Source organism: Leucoraja erinacea, chromosome 28 (genome assembly GCF_028641065.1).
Source record: "Leucoraja erinacea ecotype New England chromosome 28, Leri_hhj_1, whole genome shotgun sequence".
In the NCBI taxonomy this organism is placed as follows: domain Eukaryota; kingdom Metazoa; phylum Chordata; class Chondrichthyes; order Rajiformes; family Rajidae; genus Leucoraja; species Leucoraja erinaceus.
In genome coordinates, this window is record NC_073404.1 from 9,726,868 (window position 1) to 9,746,025 (window position 19,158).

A 19,158-nucleotide genomic window follows, 5' to 3' on the forward strand; every position below is an offset into this window, starting at 1 on the left:
TGTTCGTAGACATTCCTTCTAATTTTAAAACGAAAGTTAGCGGGGAGTGATCTGAAATCGTATTGGTGTGATATTTAGGGTTCATAGTATAAGGGATTAGTTTTGTATCCACTAGGAAGTAGTCTATACGTGAGTATGTTTTGTGTACCATTGAATAAAACGAGTATTCCCTTCCAGTCGGATTCGCGATCCTCCAGACGTCTGCTATATTTGTATTTTTTATATATGTATTTAAGAGTTCATTAGTTTTAGATTTCATATTACCTCTTTGTTTTTACATCGATTTATCTAAGTATGGATCTAAAACACAGTTGAAGTCTCCTCCAATTATAACATTTTGGTAGTTAAATTCTGCGATTGTATTCAGAATTTTATTTAAAAATTGAGGATTATCAAAATTGGGCGCATATATATTTACCAAAGTGATTGGCGTAGCATGGATCTCCTGTAACTATAAGATATCTCCCTTCCTTATCTGATATAATGTTCTTTGATTTGAATGGTATTCCTTTGCGAATAATAATTGCGGTGCCTCTGGATTTCGAAGTATATGAGGAGTGAAATGTTTGGCCTATCCAATTCGCCCTCAATCTCATCTGATCTTGATATTTAAGATGCGTTTCTTGTAGAAAAGTAATGTCCGTGTTATGTGATTTCAACTGAGCTGGTATTTTGCCCCTTGTATTCCAGCTGGAAAAATCGGTTTTAAAATAGAAAATTCCACGCTCTTTCTTGATCAACAATACTTCATGCTCAGTTGAATCTTTTGGGACCATGAGACTTGATGGTGGGATTTCCCCCCTCCCCATTTGCTCTAAATGCCATATCTATTGATCATTTATAATTTCTCTTCTGCAGCCATGTACAAGCTGAATCAGCGTCGCAAAAAGTGGAAAATGGTGAGAAAATGGCATGCAATTGGAAAGTCAAACAGAAATAGTAAGCGACGCATGTTGGCAAAACACAAAGGATATGCCTGCAAGCCAAAGCCAACCACTTGTCAAACACCAGAGTAAGTTGCTCTTTAACTGGTTATTCAACTAGACTCATCTTTCAAAGTGTGTTTGAATTGCACAAGACTATTACCATAAATGAACAATTATTTTATTTTACTGTGTCCTGCACAACCAGCAACAAATATTACTAAAAGGTTATTAGAATTTTTGGAAAATCTTACTAATTAATTTCAGCTGCCTTTTTATAGCTTTTTTGAACAGCTTTTCTGGTCCTTTTCTATAGAGAATTAATCTGGGTTATAAATAATGGCAAATAAGATGTCGGGTGAAATAAACAGATATTTTGCTCCAGATCATTGCAGAGGATAAAATTAACTGCAAAAATAAAATGGGTGTAAGTTGAGAACTTGGAGGAGGAGGGATGGTGGTGGGGGGAGGAGGGAGAAAGAGAGTACAAGCAACCTGACAATGTTGCTGTGCCAGGAACAAGATGTGATCTCCTGCGTCTACTGCCATCAATAACAAGGTTCAATGGTGGTCACGAGGCTTTAAGCTGATTTCTGTCGAAAAATCTCTGGCCTGAGGGAGAGCCATTTCCATCGCATCCACCAGGAAGTTGTGAGATGCTGTAATTGCCAGGCGATCTGTAATTATATAGTGTAATGCCAGTCCCCAACAATGATCTATACATCTTCAAGGCCCACATCCAATGTCAAGCAGCCACTCTCCAATGTCAAGCAGCCACTCTGCTTGCCTGAACCAGCCTAACAGCAGTATTCAAAGGCAACATCTCCACACTGAACCTTGAGCTGATTCTTTGCTGTGATAGTGGCAGTAAACAGAAGGGTCTTGGCGCCTGCATTCCTAAAAGAGCCACACAAAGCACAAGCAGTTGGGACAGGCTCCCAGCGCAACGATTGAAAACCCCCAGTGTCATTTTTGAAATGTATGGTGTACATATCTGAGCATTCAGATTTGAAGACTAAAAGTACTATAACAAATCGATGCTCTGAGGTAGTGCTGCATTGGATACCACTACACTGCAAGTAATTAGAAAATTGGTTATCATTTATTGATAGGGGTGTTAAATACAAAGCTACACAATTAGTGCTTCAGTTACATGGAGCATTTGTTCGACCACATTTGGATTAATTTGTAGAGTATTCGTCATGTTTGAGGAAGGATATTAATGCACTAGAAGCGACTTTTGAGAAGGCTTACTAGACTAATACCTAGAATGAATAGATTTCCCATAAGGATAGGTTGTACAGGCAAGCATGTAAATGCTACAGTAAGATGTGATTGGATTGAAGCGCACAAGATCCTGAGGAGTCTGGACAGTGGATGTGGACAGGATGTTTCCACGTGGGAGAATCTATAAATAGGATCACTGTCCAAAAATTACTTGTTCTTTTAAGACACAATTTTTTTTAAATTTTTTTTTTTTTTCTCTCTGTGGGTCCCGAGTCTTTCCTCCGAAGATAGTGGAGGCAAAGTATTTAAATATTTAGTGTAGAGTAAGATACTCGAAGGGGGTGGGGGGGGGTGCTGTTCTGTTTCTGGCTGCTTTTTGTTGCAGATGAATGTTGCATTTTCTACTACATAGCTGTGTTGGTGTTTTAAAAAATTCCAATGTTGTGGAAAGTACTACATTGTTCACCTCTCCCAATTTAACTAGGTTTGCAAGTGGTAACCTTTGCATGAGTCGCCTGCTACCATTTCATATAAATAAGTTACTTGACATTGGTGTTTGTTCTGTTCATATATCTCACTTGTATTTATTTTTTATTTTAAATCTAGGAAGGAGGATATGGTCACATCCAATAGCAATTCCTTCCTGCATGAATCTGTTCCTGTCGGGCTCATTTCTTTAGTGAATGTGAAGAATTTGTTCAATCCTCTTCAGACTGTGGTTTACTCCATATACTCCTGGTGGCTGAGGAACATTAGGCAGGTATAAATTCAAATCAAATGTTCTCTAATTCAAATTGTGAACTTGCTGTACTTTGGTAATCAATTGGATAATTATCTTGTGCCCTACAAATTGGGTGCATCTGTTCTCCATTTTGAAACTTCTACTGATTCAGACACTAATTGGTCCTATGCTTTTCTTGCCCACAACCTCTGCCTTTTATTGCCCTTGTGATCCAGTGCTGGTTTATAAACCAGTGAACAAAATAATATAACACAAATATAAGTGAACAAAAATGATCCAGGCCTGCTGTGCCTCCTAGGTTAATATCCTCGCCCCATTCATTCCTTGCACACCTCTCCTACCATCATTCACGTGGTAGATCCGAATTGCCAGCATTTCATAGTTTCCTTTCAGATCCCCACTTTGAAGCAGTGAATCTAGTCATTGTGGCTAAATCTGATCCTGTTATCCTTTGGCATAAATGCACATTTTTCTAACCGCGATTCTTGGTTTCAGTTGCATTTTTAAAATGTAAAAAGTTGTTATGCTCTTATTTTATATATTTTCTTTTAAACTGAAACCCCAACTGAACACTGCAATAAAACTAAATGCAAATGCTCTAAAATGACTTCTATTTCTATCCCTGTTACCCCTTAAATGTAATGCATTCTCCTCGCTATACAAGTGGAATTACAGTTTTCAGCCTCTTGGCAAACCCTTTTAAATGTAATGTTATTTAACTCTGGGTTATTTTCGACACGTCTTGCTATAACAACTGCTTGGGGAATCTTACACATGACCTTGCAAGGTGTGCTTTCTTTCTCTCTGAGCCCTCTTTTATAAATCAAAAATGCAAGCTAGTCCCAATTTTCCCCATCCTTTTTGTGAGATGCAGAGATGTATGATGCCCAGCCATTAGGATGATTTGATAAAGAAAGGTTTTGAGTTTATCAGAATAATATTGTTACCAAATATTCCTTCTGATGTATACTTGCAAATTTCTGTTGTGTACAGAAACTGGCTGAATTATGTATTTGTCACTCTAATTATTTTACGAATTACTTGTAATCAATGCACTTTGGTTTCCGACCCTTCTGCTCAGGTAAAATGGTTCTTCCCATTCACTTGATCTAACCCTTTTATAATTTAACATACCTCAATACAATTTGACCCAGAATGTTTTAAAATCTAGGTTCTGCTGTATGTGACCTTTATCAAATAAAAAAGGAGGGACAGAATTAGAAAAATGACAAACCAATCTTTATTTATTTCCTTTGTGTTTACAGGGTTTTGAATTAATCAAAGATGTTCTGTTTCCTTCACGTGTCTACCTGAGGGAACTGAATGTACTCCGGCAACATATTGAATCACTTGAGTTCAAAGTAACACACATGCAAGAATTCTTCAATGAACAACATCAGGTTATCTTTCATTTATCAGTATTATATCCAACAATTGCATGTAATACAACATATTTCCATTTGCTAGGTATCGTGAATCCTCAATGGCAGAATTGCCCAGAAAATGTTAGCAATTCTATGAAAATTTCCACAACTTTAATCAACAAATTCTCTGAATTGTCATTTATTGTAAATATTAGCAAGCTATGAGTAGTAAGAGATTAACATCTACCCAACGAACCAGTTGCTCCTTTCTAGTAAAGTGAAGAAAGTGAAAATAATTAAAACAAGAAATGCTCAGCAGTCAGGCAGCATCTGTGGGAAGAGAAACTAGTGTAACATTTCCTTACGGAATTTGGGAAGAAAACAGATTTTGACATGCAGAACTGGAGGGAGGGATGAACAGGACACGGGAAGTCTTGTCGCTTTGCAGACTTAACAAAAACTTGGAAAAACGTACCTTCCATTATCTAGGCTTAATATCAAAATTCAACTTTAATTGGGCACATGAAGAGCAGCTAATATTTGTTGGGTAATATTGGTACAGATGGTTTTAATGGTCACTAGAAATATTGTTAAACTGACGTTAAGGAGAAAGCAAGGTTCTTATTGCAATGGGAGGCTTTGTCTAATTCAAAAAAAAATGAGAGAAGTTTAAATACATCTTTGAAGTAGAACAACGTGCTTTTAAGTTATTAGTAACATCACTCGTTGTTTGTGATTGTGGCATCTGCAAAAGTAAAATTAGGCATCATCAGGAACAATCTGGAAAAACCAGGATTCAAAAAGGAGAGGATCAGTTGAATCCACTATAATTAGAGGGCAAACATGTAATCTATGATTTCGCAATCTAGATGAGATAAAAATACTAAATCTGGTAAATGTGATCCAGAAAATACCTTATTCTTTACCAGTGATTTCTGACATGGCGTGCCACCTTGTGGAATAAATTCTGAATGATTTGAAAATAGATATGAAATTGTATAATTTATCCATTTAATATGCAACATGGTAAACAATGATAAAAATCATTGGCCTTAATATAAATGATCTATTTTGTTGGTCCATAGATGTGAGATATAATGCTTTGAACTTTCTATAACAAGGACTGCTTGAGCATTTTGAATGTCAGGCCAGATTCAAATCTCTCCATGCCCCCATGTCTATGTAGTTCAGAGCTTATTTGGAGGGTGTTGTGTTTAATAGCCTGATGGCTCCAGGGAAGAAGTTGTTCCAGAACCTGGACAGTAGCTTTCAAGCTCCTGTACCACCTTCGCAATGGCAGAGGTGGAACCAGGGTGGTGTGGATCTCTGATGCTGCCTGCCTTTTTTTTGAGGCAGCGGCTCCTGTAAATCCCTTTGATGGTGGGGAGGTCAGAATCTGTGATGGACTGGGCAATGTTCACCACTTTGTTGTCTTCTTTGCTCCTGGGTATTCAAGTTGCTGAACCAGGCTGAGATTCAACCAGTCAATAAGCTCTCTACGGTACACCTGCAGAAGTTCAAGAGAATCCTCTGACATACAGAATCTGCAAAATCTTCTCTGGAAGTAGAGCCATTGATGGGCTCTCTTTATAATTGCATCAGTATGTTGGGTCCAGGAAAGATCTTCAGTAAAATGCATGCCCAGAAATCTGAAGCTTTTGTCTCTCTCCACCATCATCCCATCGATATAGACAAGTTTGTGGGTCCTTGCCCTTCCTCTTCCAAAGTCTACAATCGGTTCCGTGGTCTTACTGACATTGAGAGCTATGATGTCGTGCTGGCACCTTTTGGTCATTCGATTGATCTCACTTTTGTACTCTGACTCGGCATCATCTGTAATTCATCCAACAACGGTGGTGTCTTCTGCGAACTTGAAGATGGAGTTCGCACAGTGTCCAGCTTTGCCGTCGTGAGTATAGAGTAGAGTAGGCAGCTGAGCACACAGCCTTGAGGTGCTCCTATATTAATGGTTATTTAGGAAGAAGTGTTGCTGCCAATTCAAACAGACTGTTGTCTGTCGATGAGGAAGTCAAGGCTCCAGTTGCAGAGGGATGTGCAGAGATCCAGTTCCATGAGCTTGATAACTAGCTTGGAGGGGATGATGGTATTGAACACTGAGCTGTAGTCTATAAACAACAGCCTGACGTATATGTTTTTATTGTCCAAGTGGTCCAGTGCAGAGTGGAGAGCCAGTGAGATCTCATCCTCCGTTGACCTATTGTGGCAGTGGGCAAATTGTAATGGGTCGAGGTCCTTGCTGAGGTAAGTGTTGATAAGTGCCATAACCAATCTCTCGGAGCACTTAATCACCACATACGTTAGTGCCACCGGTCGATAGTCATTGAGGCACTTTACCTTGCTCTTCTTGGGCACTGGTATTATTGATGCCCTCTTAAAGCAGGTGGGAACCTCTGACCTCGGTAATGAGAGGATGAAGATGTTTGCAAAACCTCCAGCCAGTTGGTCTACACAGGTTTTGAGAACACGACCAGGTATGCGACACGATCAGGTCAGACACATTCCGAGGGTTCATCCCTCCCTGAAGGATCTTCTGGCATCAGCCTCTGTGACTATAATACCATCGGGGGTTATGGGGGTCGGGAAGGTACTGCAGTGTTCTATATGAAGTGGTCTGTATTTCCCTTCTGTTAGTTGCATGGACCATCATTGATACAATACAATGGATTGTGGGATATAGTTACAAGTGACTAAAGTCCTATCTTAGCCTAGTTGGATTTTTTAGGATTATCACAAATATTTGGGTAAGATGCCCAGCCCAAAGGTTTTCAATGGACAGGTCTTATGATAAGGAAATGATTGCAATCCTGTAATGAGTTATTTGTTCTTAATAGCAACGATCCTATGTGGGATCTGGTTACTAGTCTAATCTGGTTCCTCATGGAATAGTGCTGTGGGCAACGTTCTTCACAATTACCTAAATGTAGATCAATGGAACTACCTGTAAATCTGTGTTTGCAAATACATGCTGTGTAATGCAAAGATATGCAGGTGTTAGTATTTTTTTTTCAATGAGAGATGCCAAAGAAATGAAGAAATGTTCCATGTACGTCATCTAATGTAGATTAAGTGTTTGCTATCTGGGCAGAGTTGGTGCCAGCTGTATTCACAATGGACAATTATGAACCTGAATTGGCATTGAAGCTAAAGTGACTTTTCATGTGCATATCAATGAACACGTGGAGTTGTGACTCAACTTGGCAGGAACCTCCAGCTATCAACAAAGGGAGATATAGCTCAACTTGGCAAGAATATCCAGATACACAATGAAAGGAGATGTAGCATATCTCCTAGACAGACTTCCACCCATTTCATATGTTTTCATTTATTTAGGTAAATCTTACATTTACTCTGAACTGATCTGCGCCAGTGTTGACCTGTTAGAAGTGGGTGCCACTGATAAAGCAAATATTTACTCATCCATAGTGGTGGCGTGAACTACTGCATTTCTTGTGATGAAGGTGCTCCCGAACTACTGATAAGTAGAGAGTTCTAGGATTTTGATTCCATTACATGCAAAAGATGTGTTGCAGGAACTAGCAGTTCTGTGCATCACCGCCTTATTGTACGTGGTGGTTGATTGAATAACTTGGTATAGCTTTAATTGGAAGGGTTAAATGTCTACTGTTTCTGAACTTTTTTATTTTTATTTGCAGGAACCTAATACTGCCAAAGCTACTGAAGTATGTTTCTGTCGAAAGCATTTTGATTCCTTACCAGTTCCCAATAAAATTCCAATATGGCCAGTGCAGCCAATTGTCAGTTGCACTCCGCTGAAGTCTCCAAATGAAGCTCCTCCTCCACCTCCACCTCCTCCTCCACCTCCCCCGCCTCCACCTCCACTACCTCCTCACTCCCTGTTTGCAGTGAAGCCTCTGCAGATTCAAACGAAAACTAGAGAAAAACACTTGCAAGTGAGTATGTAGTGAGTCGTGAACATATTCCACTCAGTTTTAACATTAATTAAATTCTGTGTGACCTTGTTGTAAAAAAGCTTTTTAAAATTATCGTAGCATCTGAATGTTTGTTATGGGTGACACGGTGGTGCAGCTACTGGAGCCGCTGTCTCACAGCTCCAGTGTATTGGGTGGGAACCTGACCTTCAGTACAGTCTGTGTGGCGCTTGCATGTTCTCCTTGTGACTGAGTTTCCACCATGTATTCTTCTCTCCTCCCACATCCCAAAAACATGCTTCCTGCATTAGAGGGTATTACATATCGAGGTTGGGCAAACTTGAATTTGTTTTCTCTGCCTTATGAGGGGAGGCCTGACAGGTCTATAAAAGTATAAGAGGCATAGACAGAATACCCAGGGTGGAATTGTCAAAGACTAGAAGGCAAAGCTTTAAGATGAGAGGAACAAAATTATTTTTTTTAAAGCGTCGTGAATATCTGGAATGCGGTGCCAGGGGTGGTGATGGAGGTTGACATAGTAGTGGCATTTTAGAGGCTTTTGGATATTCTTGGAATGGCAGGATAAGAACCACAGTTTAATTTTGTATCATGTTCACCATAGACATTGTGGGCCAAGGGATCTGCCTTGCTGTTCTGGTCTAAGTTAGGAGGTAACTTGGCCACTAAAAATTATCCTATGTGTGAATGGTAGAGTCTGCGGAGAATTGATGATAATGTGCAGATAATTAAAAAATGGAACTAGTGCAGTGTTGGTGTAAATGATTGACCGAGTCAGTGGGTCTGTTTTCGTGCAGTAAATCTCTATCCCAATTGTTTTTCAAAGAATTTTGTGTTATTTGTAAAATTACTATTCAAAAGATCCCGTTTGTTAACTCCAAGTGAAAAACTAAATTCTGGGAGTGTGGTAACATGATGAAAGTATATTTGTTTGTTGAAACCACAGATGCAAGATGAGGAAGCAGTTAAAATAAAGAGAAATCCATAGCTGCAGTGAGTCTGTTTTTTGCTTTGAGATTTAGTATCCAGTTCTGGGTTTAATCCTCTTGAAAGCTCTTGAGTTTAGTAAATGAAAACCTCTATTGACATGCTCTTATGAATCGATGTACGTTCTAATCTATCTATAAATTATTATCCCATGCTAGAATGTATCTTTCCTGGCATTCGAAGTTTTCACTCTGATAGAAAATAAAATTAGTGAAAGTATAATCAAGGTCTAGGTGTTCCCCATCAACGGGGAATTGGGAACGAGAAAAGAGGGACAAATTGGCCATGCATTGTTCTACCTATAATACTGCTGCATAGATGCATGAAATCAATTGCCTCTGAGCATTTTGAACACATTGTTAAAAAACAACTGCTAACTTTGGGGAAGTTTTTATGCTGTTTTTGTTTCATCTTGTGGGACATAATCCACCATATACGTAGTTTATGCTCCCTGACGATGAACAAATCCAAAGTTTATGCAAGCATCTTGTCCAAAACCTCCTGTCAATCTAATACATATCTGATTTCTGAACGCTTCATTGGCAAAGGTATTACTTGGGGGATACTTTTCAGAATAAATCATTTCTAAATATTGTTTATTATTGCATTTGCCATCTTAATGGTGTCCCTTCCTTCACAGGCAACCGGTGAGGAAATCCTTAGACCCCCATCCATAACTATAAAAGACTTGCTTCAAGTAAAACTGAAGAGGACTGTTGACAGATTTGAATTAATAAAGGTTAGTGCTGATTACGTTGCTATAATCTTGAAATACATTATTCTAATCAAAGGCAAAAAAGTTACAGCTTCATTGAGTGTATAATTAAAGTGAGGATCACTTTGGTGCTGATCAAATCAAGCTAGTTGTTTTGTCTTTACACACTGATGTAGGATTGTTTTTTTTTGTGGTTTTTGTAGATGAATCCTGAGAAAAAAGATGGACCACCATCTGTTACAATAAAGGATTTGCTTGATGTGAAGCTGAGAGTGACCCAGAACAAAGTAGAAAAAGCAAAGGTGAGCATAATTGCTTAATGTTCAGACTAACACCAAACTGACCAGGCTAGTTGCCAGGTTAATTATTCCTGATGCTACACAAACCAGCATGCACAAAGTTACTTTGAAGCTTTAATGGTATTTAAAACCACAAATATGAACAAGTGCCTGTTTGACATTTAGTTTAAAGAGACAGCGTGGAAACAGACCCTTCAGCCCACAAAGTCTGTGCCAACCAGCAATCCCCGCACACTAACACTATCCTGCGCACACGCTGAAGACAATTCACAATTTTTACCGAAGCCAATTAAACTACAAACCTGTATATCTTTGGGGTGTGGGAGTGTTTTCTAACTAGAATTGTGTTGGAGATTTTCTTTTTAAATGCTTACTCTAGATGTGTATAATCTTACTAATCATGTTTATGCCTGGAGACAAAGTTGTAAATATTCTCATTTTTAGCTTTTTTGTCTGAAATGCTATGAATTATGTACTTTGTTCTTAGATGGATGCACCAGGAAAACGGAGATCCCCTTTGGTAACAATCCATGATCTACAAAGTTTTAATTTGCAGCGAAAAGTTAATCAGTTGCAGAAACCAACAAAAATGATGTAAGTCTGAAATCTTTTCAATCAATATTCAATACTGTTATGCTATGTAATATGTGTTTAACGACTTAAGTCTACGCATGTGCGAGGGTTTCCACACGTGCAGGAGTTACTTCTTTGAAAACTTGTCTCTGAAACATGGTGGCAGCGGTGGTGCCTTAGTGAATCGTTTTTCTGATGCAACCTGAAGGTCCTGGCTGGAATAACAGTTAAGCAGCTTAGGACTAGCAAAATTGTCACGTGCTGTAGGATGGGTGAATGAGCAGCATTCAAGGCAAAGAAAGTATTAAACCTGCTGCAATAAGACATGACTACGTGAAGGGCGGGATGTCAGTGGTGTTGAATGGGGGATCAGTACGGAATGGATGGGGGGGGGATCAGTACAGGATGAATGGGGGTAGACAAATGCTGGAGAAACTCAGCGTGTGAGGCAGCATCTATGGAGCGAAGGAAATGGGCAACGTTTCGGGTTGAGATCCTTCTTCAGACTGTTTTCCCCCCCCCCCCCCCCCCAATTCTTCTTGAATGGGGGGGGGGAGAATCAGTACAGGATGGATGGGGGGGAACAGCGCAGGATGAATGGGGGGGGTTAGTACAGGATGAATGGGGGTGGTCAGTATAGTGCTGATCGGAGTGTCTGTGCAGGATGAATGAGGGGCTCAGTACAGGATGAATGGTGGGGATCAGTATAGGATGAATGGGGAGATCAGTATAGGATGAATGGGAAGATCAGTAAAATATAAATGGGACGATCACTACAGGACGGATGGGGGGGGATCGGTGCAGGGTAAATGGAGGGTGGGTCAGTCCGGGATGAATGGGAGGATCAGTGCAGGATGGATGGGAAGGGGGGTAAGTACAGGATGAATTGGGGTCCAGTGTAGGATGGATGGGGAGTGGCAGGAGAATTAATGCGAGGTGGATAGGGTGAACAGCGCAGGATGAATAGGTGGGGAGGGGAGCGAGGGATGTTAGTGAGGACTGAATAGAGGCGGGAATGGGGATCAGTGCGGGATGGAGAGGAGGGGTCTCGGGATAAGGAGGGGGGCGTACGAGAGAGAGGAAGGTCAGTGCTCCTCGGACTACATCGCCCTGCTGCCTTGGCCGTCCCTGTCCACCGCAAGTGCTGCTGCCAAAGGGGGAGGCGGTTGGGAACCTCGCCACCTGCCTCTGCCATCCTCCGCCAGCCAGCAGGAAGGTGCGGGGCTGAGCGGTGCAGCTTAAAGATCCTACAGCTATAGGATCTTTGGTCCATCATTTGCTCCGACCCTTAGTCACCACGCACCTAAACTACAGCCGTCGTTGCTGACACGAAACGTCACGTTCCTTTTCTCCAGAGATGCTGCCTGACCCGCTGAGTTACTCCAGTTTTTTGTGTCTATCTTTGGTATAAACTGGTATCTGCAGTGCCAAGCCGGGCAAAATAACTGCATGTTTAGGTTGCCCGGCGGCACTATGGGTGGTCATTGGCACCTGGGCAACCATTAATTTCGAGCCCTGGTACAGTAATGCATCTTGCATTTGAATTTCATCAACATTTTAAATGTTAATATTCTTAGGATTTATGATAAGCAAGGGAAGCACAATAATTGAATGTAAACTCATCCTGTTGTATGTTGAAGGACCCAGGGCTTGTTGTTTTACAAACAATTTGCTATTATTTACAGCAAGTCTGGACATTGATTACTGTGTTTCCAACACTACAACAATTTGTGCCTACTAGGATCCCCAAGCAGTAAACTGATAACGACCAGCTAATCCGTTTTGGTAATTTTAGTTGAAGGCTAGGTATCAGCTCTGATACCCGTGCAAACGCCCCCATGCGGCGATACTTTAATTAACATTCATTCCCACATTGAAAGTAGTGCAGCTGGTAGAACTTTCCTCACAGCACCAGGAACCAGAGTTCGATCTTAACCTCGGATGCTATTTGTGTGGAGTTCGCACGTTCTCCCAGTGATCGTGTGGGTTTTATCCAGATGCTCAACTTTTGTCCCACATCCCAAAGATGTGCGGGTTTGGAAGTCAATTGGCTAGTGTAACATTGCTCTGGATGTGTTGGGAATGGGTGAGAAAGTGGGATAACATAGAACTAGTGTGAAGGGGTGATCAATGGTCAGCATGGACTCGGTGGACCTAAGGCACTGTTTCCATGCTGTACAGCTTGTTTTTTATAAAACCAATGCATTCAAATTATAATTTCAAGTCTTGTTTTCTTTTTTATTTTAATTTAAAGGATTACTCCACATCGACCCGTGCTGGATATTCGGCAGAGGCTAAAGAAAGTAAATATAGAAAGGTAATAGATAATAGGTGCCTTTTTTTTCATTTTTGAGGACGAATACGTATTAATTGGAGTGATGCCATCGATAATTTCAAATAATGATAAGCTGCACATATGACAACAATTTATTCGGACTTGGACTGCTGAGTGACCGTCTCTAACAAAGAGATGTAGCTTAAAGCTCTCTAGCTGACTATCAGTATTACTGCCATCACCCAGTTCTACAGCATCAATATCCTGGGACATGGCTTTCTCCAGCAAATGTAAGACCAAAATCAAATTGAGGGATATGTATTTGATTGCAAGTGACTTCGCTCCCAACTTCCTGAATTTTCCCCCCACTTTCTCGGGTGGGAATTGGGGGGGGGGAGGGGAAGGGAAGAGAGGGTGTGACTGGGTCATAAATGTGTTACTCTTCTAATTATTGTGAGAAACTTGCTTAATTCTCACACTTTACTCACAATCTGCATCTTGCCATTCAGGATTGCGTCTAATAGGCTGTATGTTGAGACACAGTTCCCACCTGAACACAAGAATAAAGGGTACTGGAACAGGTCATCTGGTCTTTCAAGCCTGCCCTGTCATGAAATATTATCATGGTTAATCAATGCAGGTGTCAACACCTCTTCTATGTCATTTTTGCATACCCTTCTATCAAATATAAATCCATGTCCACTTTAAATGCTTCTAATGATCTGACTCTCACTGCCCACTCAGGCAGGGATTTTTCAAAGATTTGCCACCATCTGCAAGAAGAAATTCCCATGTATTTCAGTTTTACATGACTGGCCTCTAGTTGTGTTTCCTTATTTAAGACCGGACCATGAGTGAAGACATTCTAACACCTCCCTCATCTAGCACCCTTTAGAATAATTTTAGTTACCCTTCCTATTCTCATGCCAACTTCCTGTCCCGGGCCATCTCCACTGCCAGAGCAAGGTCACATGCAAACTGCAAGAACAGATCATCAAATTCCGCTTGGTAAGCTTATAAATTCAACAGTATGATCATTGAATTCTTCAATTTTAAGCAACAACCACTCCCCCTTCCACTGCCCCATCCACCTTTATACCTTCCTCTGTATATCTCACCATTCTTTCTTTATCCTTTTCATCTCCAACCTTTGACACTTACTCCACCTTGACGCTTAGCATCTACAGTTTCTTGTCTCTCCTTTTGGATCTTGCACATTTACAATCTCATCTTTCTGAACATTTTTGACAGTTTTTGCTCCTCCCAAACTGGTATAATCCAGCCCTCGGGCTGTCTCCTCCCATCCCTCAGCCTTCAGGCTCCTCCTTTTTTTCTTTCTTCTCCCCGCCACCCCCCCCATCAGTCTGAAGAAGGGTTTCGGCCCGAAACGTTGCCTATTTCCTTCGCTCCATAGATGCTGCTGCACCCGCTGAGTTTCTCCAGCATTTATGTGTACCTGGTATAATCCAAATCCAGTTTGTTAGTTGGTGCTGAAATCAGCCTGAATGTGATTAAATAATCTATGCCCAAAGCATTTTCCAGTGTGAGCCAGTTACGAAAAGCAAAGTCTGTGAACAAGGTTCACCGTTTTACAATGCATTTACTAAAATTGCTGTTCAGCACCTTGTACTAATTGAAACCTTGTTGTGAAAATGATATACCTTGCTGCTGAATAATAGATGCTTGTGCATTTTGAGAAGTTGAGTGTTACTGTATGATTGCTTACCCTAAATGGTGCTTGGTTATAGGAGCCCTGGTGGAACACCCCTCCACAAAGAGAGCAAAGATACTGCGACAGGATTGACACCAGTTATGACCCAAGCATTAAGACGGAAATTTGAGGTAAATTAACTGAAGCATTTGGTTTAAATTGTCTTCCTCCAGCATTTTGGCAACATTAAATATTTTTTAACAAAACAAAATTCCCTGAAGTATTTTAAAGGGATTTTTCATTCTGACTTTTGTCTTGAGGGCATTGAATCTCTGATGGTGTAGTTTTGTGGTTGTTCCAGAGATTGTGATTGCTAGTAGTCTCTACCTGCCAGGATATCCTCCTCATTCGATTGGTCAATGACCAGCCTCTCTCACTTGTCCATCAACCCAGAGTTAAAAACTTGATGGTCTGGAGTGTGCATCATCGGTGCTCATCCCAGGCTTGCTGCTCCTATTTTTGCTGCTTTTCCTTAAACACTTGTTTTGAACAAAATACATGCTAACATTCCTCGTGCAAGGCATTTAATTTTTTTAAGGAAATTGTATCTATGTAATGTAATACCCACAAAATGTACAGTATTACCTCTGACGGCTACTGTTAGCATTTCCTGCACACGTATTTGGTATATTCCTGATTCTGCTCCATCCAAGCTTCCCCATGGCTTGCTGAAATGTCAATACACTTTCATTTTACAATAAAGTAAACTTAAATTTTGATTTCTTGCTGATCTGCATCTGTGCTTCATCAATCACTTTTCAAATGCCTATGAACCCTGGAGTATCCATTGTAGTGAAGAAAGAAATGGTAAACTATTTTTCACTTTCTTACAACAATGGAGACCACTCGGCTCATCTGTTTTATATGACAAACCTATCCATCTCATGTCCATTACTTCATCTGATTCCCCACCTACACTCAATTTACAGTGGTGAATTAACCCACCAACTAACCCCTCCTAATTCCTGTTTCTTTGCCCAATTTTGAGTTATTGTAAAGATCATTTTGTTGTTGATCCTGACATGTGTGCTTGTGAGCCCCCGGATAACCTGATGTCTCTGGAGAGTAGATAAATGGACATTTTTATTGCTTTAGAAAATTGTTCACCCTCAACATAATTTGGCTCTTCATTAGCTGCACTTCACAAGAAAGTTTGAGTTTTCATTTGGCATCCTATATTGAGAAATATATTAATAATATAGTGTCCGTATCAAAGTCCTCTTTTGTATCCTGACCATAACCCACGTGGGTCCATCAAGAGTGGATTGAAATTCTGCTTCTGGAATGTATTTCCAGTTGAAGAGGAACCGCATGTAGTTTTACAATTAGCTTGATTACTTGCCCTTAGATAGACAAAAGTGCTGGAGAAACTCGAAGGTAGACAAAAGTGCTGGAGAAACTCAGCGGGTGCAGCAGCATCTATGGAGCGCAGGAAGTAGGCAACGTTTCGGGCCAAAACCCTTCTTCAGACTCTGGTTTCAGCCCGAAAAGTTGCCCATTTCCTTCGCTCCCTAGATGCTGCTGCACCCGCTGAGTTTTTCCAGCACTTTTGTCTACCTTCGATTTTCCAGCATCTGCAGTTCCTTCTTAAACTACTTGCCCTTGGAACAGATGGGCCTCTGGTTGACCACAAACTTGGTTGTGGAGTTGTATAACATGAACAAAGCCCTTTTGGCCCCAATTGTCCATGCTGCAACCATTCACCTTTTATCTATTCCCCTCATGATTTTGTAATCTTTTTTATACAGTCTTTAGTTTAGGTTTAGTTTAGAGATACAGCGCGGAAACAGGCCCACCGGGTCCGTGCTGACCAGCGATGAACGCATATTAACATTATCCTACACACGGGGTCAATTTTTACATTTACCAAGCCAGTTTACCTACATACCTGCACCCTTGTTTTCCTTTTATCTCCAGGTATACAAAAAAAAATCCCAGCCTCCTGTTGTAACTGAAGCCCTCCAGTCCCAGTGATATCCTTGGTGTCACTTCCACTTTTTTTTTTTTTAAGGAGGCGTTTTTCTCCAAAGCATTGCCTGGGCAAAAGTCTTAATGTAACAATAAAATTCATGTTTATATCTAAACTGAAGTGACAACTTTAGTACTAGTAGTTTAATTATCTGCCTACCCTGGCATTAATTTATTCAAAAATACTGTTTCTTTCTGTGAGAAAGGCACATGAAAAACAGGTTGTTATAAAATTCTGACCTAGACTAACAAAACCTATATTTGTTTGACTTTGTGAACAGTTTAGTTTTGAGGTACATCTCGGAATCAGGTCCTTCAGCTTACAAAGTCTGCACTGACCAGCAATCTCTGCACATAACACTATCCTACTGGGGACAATTTACACATACACCAAACCTACATACCTGTTCGTCTTTGGGGTGTGGGTCTCGGAGAAAACCCAAACGGTCACGGGAAAACGTACAATCTCCGTACAGACAGCGCCCATAGTCAGGATCGAGCCCGGGTCTCCGGCGCTGCAAGTGATGTAAGGCAGCAACTCTACCGCTGTGCCACCCAGAACTGTTAAACCTTGCCGTTTTGTATAATCCATGATGTTGAGGTTACATTTGAATTAACAAGCTTTAACCTCTATTTCAGATGGCTCATCCTAAAAGTCCTCCTCAATGCTGCTCCTCACCAAACACCAGCTTTGATGAGCAACATGCTTGCTAATTTTGCTTGTGCAATGTTTTGTTTTTTTAATCAAATGACAAGCCATGTAAATGTGTATACATTTAAATGTACTTTTTACAATGTTTATACAAATGGATTATAGCTGCTTATTTCATATGTACTTTTAATCATTTTTGATAATTATTCATGGTCAGCCTGCGATGTGTTGTGAATCTTCAACGGTTAACTGATGCTCTTCACATATTTACATGATTTGCACTACTCCAGGGAGTGAATCTGCAGACTGCGAAAGGGGAAAAGGCTGGTCAGTCCCTACAGATCAAAATATTTATTTGGAGGGGGGGGGGGGAAAGAATGGCTCTACTTTTTAGATTGAACCTACAATTTATAAATTTCAACTTTTACAGTTGTTTGACTTTTTAAAATATGTTTTTAAGACTATACATCATACTTTATTCAATTATTCACTGTTGGCTTTAATTCCAATCCCCTTGCATCTTTTTAAATGATGGACGTGAGAAATCATTTGGGGGGAAATTTTTCATGCTTTCTGGGGGGGGGGGGGGGAGTCTAAAATCTGTTTTCTTTGACATGTGTCCCAGTTATTGGGGCTGATTTGAAGTTAATGATCCCTGATCAAGGAACTTGCCCATTTCACGATTCAAGGACATTATAAATAAACCAATAATCAGCAAAACCTTTGAATATCTGAGCTTTGCAGCATTGCAAATGCTACAAGCTTGCACTTGAAATTAGCGCCTTGATAATTAGCAGGAATTAAGTAAACTGGACCTGGAGTAATTACTAACTTGTACGAACTAGAAAGTGTTCAACTTTCTCTAGCACATAAACACAAGTTTGATTTTTTTTTTCCCTCCCTTTAGGAAAATGTCACTAGTATCTCTTTTCACTTCACATTTTAATAAAACTCCAGATGTTCATGGTTCACTATTTTTATACCAACCAGCTTTTGCGTGGTGCTGTGCAAAAATCTCGCTATTCAATTTTATTCTAGCCAGTAGACACCAAACATGTTAAGTATTCTGTATCAGGAACTACTGGGAAGCTCAATTAAGAATTTAAGGACCCCCCCCATAACAGCATTGGTGAGCTCTTTCCCCATCACGTTCCTTGAGGTTTGATGTAATTCCTTGCAACCGAGAAGTAGTGATGGTGATCATTATTCACAAGCTTCAGAATGGATGTTCCAAAACTCTATTTATTACTTAATTTGAGATGAATGACATTTAACGAGTTTTACCAAACAAAAAAAGAACAGTTGGTTGTAATATTTCTGTTATATCCCAATGTTGTGTGTATCGCGCTCATTTTGTGGGAACTCGTATGGAATTACCAAGTGAGAGAGAATTTTAATTTAAATGTTGCTATTTAATCAGTGCCAGTACTGTTTTGGTCGTAAAAGACTGTAAAAACTGTTGATGATAGTCATGTAATGTGATTTCTAACTTGTTTTCAAATTACCATTGAGATTTTAACTGTGTGCAAGAAATAAACTGGCTAATTTCATTCAAACTACTTTATTTGCAATGAAAAAGGCAATATCTTAGAGCTCTTAAAGATAGTGAAGTCTAGGGATATGGGGAGAAGGCAGGAACGGATTACTGATTGTGGATGATCAGCCATAATCACAGTGCTGGCTTGAAAGGCGGAATGGCCTACTCTTGTGTCTATTGTCTATCATTGAATATCAATATTCCACAAGATGCCTTGCACCATTCTGTCAATAGTTGAGCAAGCCTGTGTTACTGG

General features: G+C 40.2%; 1 protein-coding gene across 1 annotated transcript in view; it reads left to right on the top strand.

Annotated features, from left to right (window-relative positions):
• The window catches only part of prr11 (proline rich 11), a 31,485-nt gene extending 12,570 nt beyond the window's left edge, over positions 1 to 18,915 (top strand). Inside the window, exons 2-11 of the mRNA XM_055657674.1 lie at positions 859 to 1,012; positions 2,757 to 2,910; positions 4,158 to 4,292; positions 7,931 to 8,188; positions 9,813 to 9,911; positions 10,091 to 10,189; positions 10,674 to 10,780; positions 13,014 to 13,076; positions 14,783 to 14,876; positions 17,353 to 18,915. Of these exons, the coding sequence (XP_055513649.1) occupies positions 861 to 1,012; positions 2,757 to 2,910; positions 4,158 to 4,292; positions 7,931 to 8,188; positions 9,813 to 9,911; positions 10,091 to 10,189; positions 10,674 to 10,780; positions 13,014 to 13,076; positions 14,783 to 14,876; positions 17,353 to 17,427 (1,236 nt within the window). The 5' untranslated portion in view covers positions 859 to 860 and the 3' untranslated portion in view covers positions 17,428 to 18,915. The remainder of the gene's footprint in view (positions 1 to 858; positions 1,013 to 2,756; positions 2,911 to 4,157; positions 4,293 to 7,930; positions 8,189 to 9,812; positions 9,912 to 10,090; positions 10,190 to 10,673; positions 10,781 to 13,013; positions 13,077 to 14,782; positions 14,877 to 17,352) is intronic.
• Positions 18,916 to 19,158: the final 243 nt, after the last annotated feature.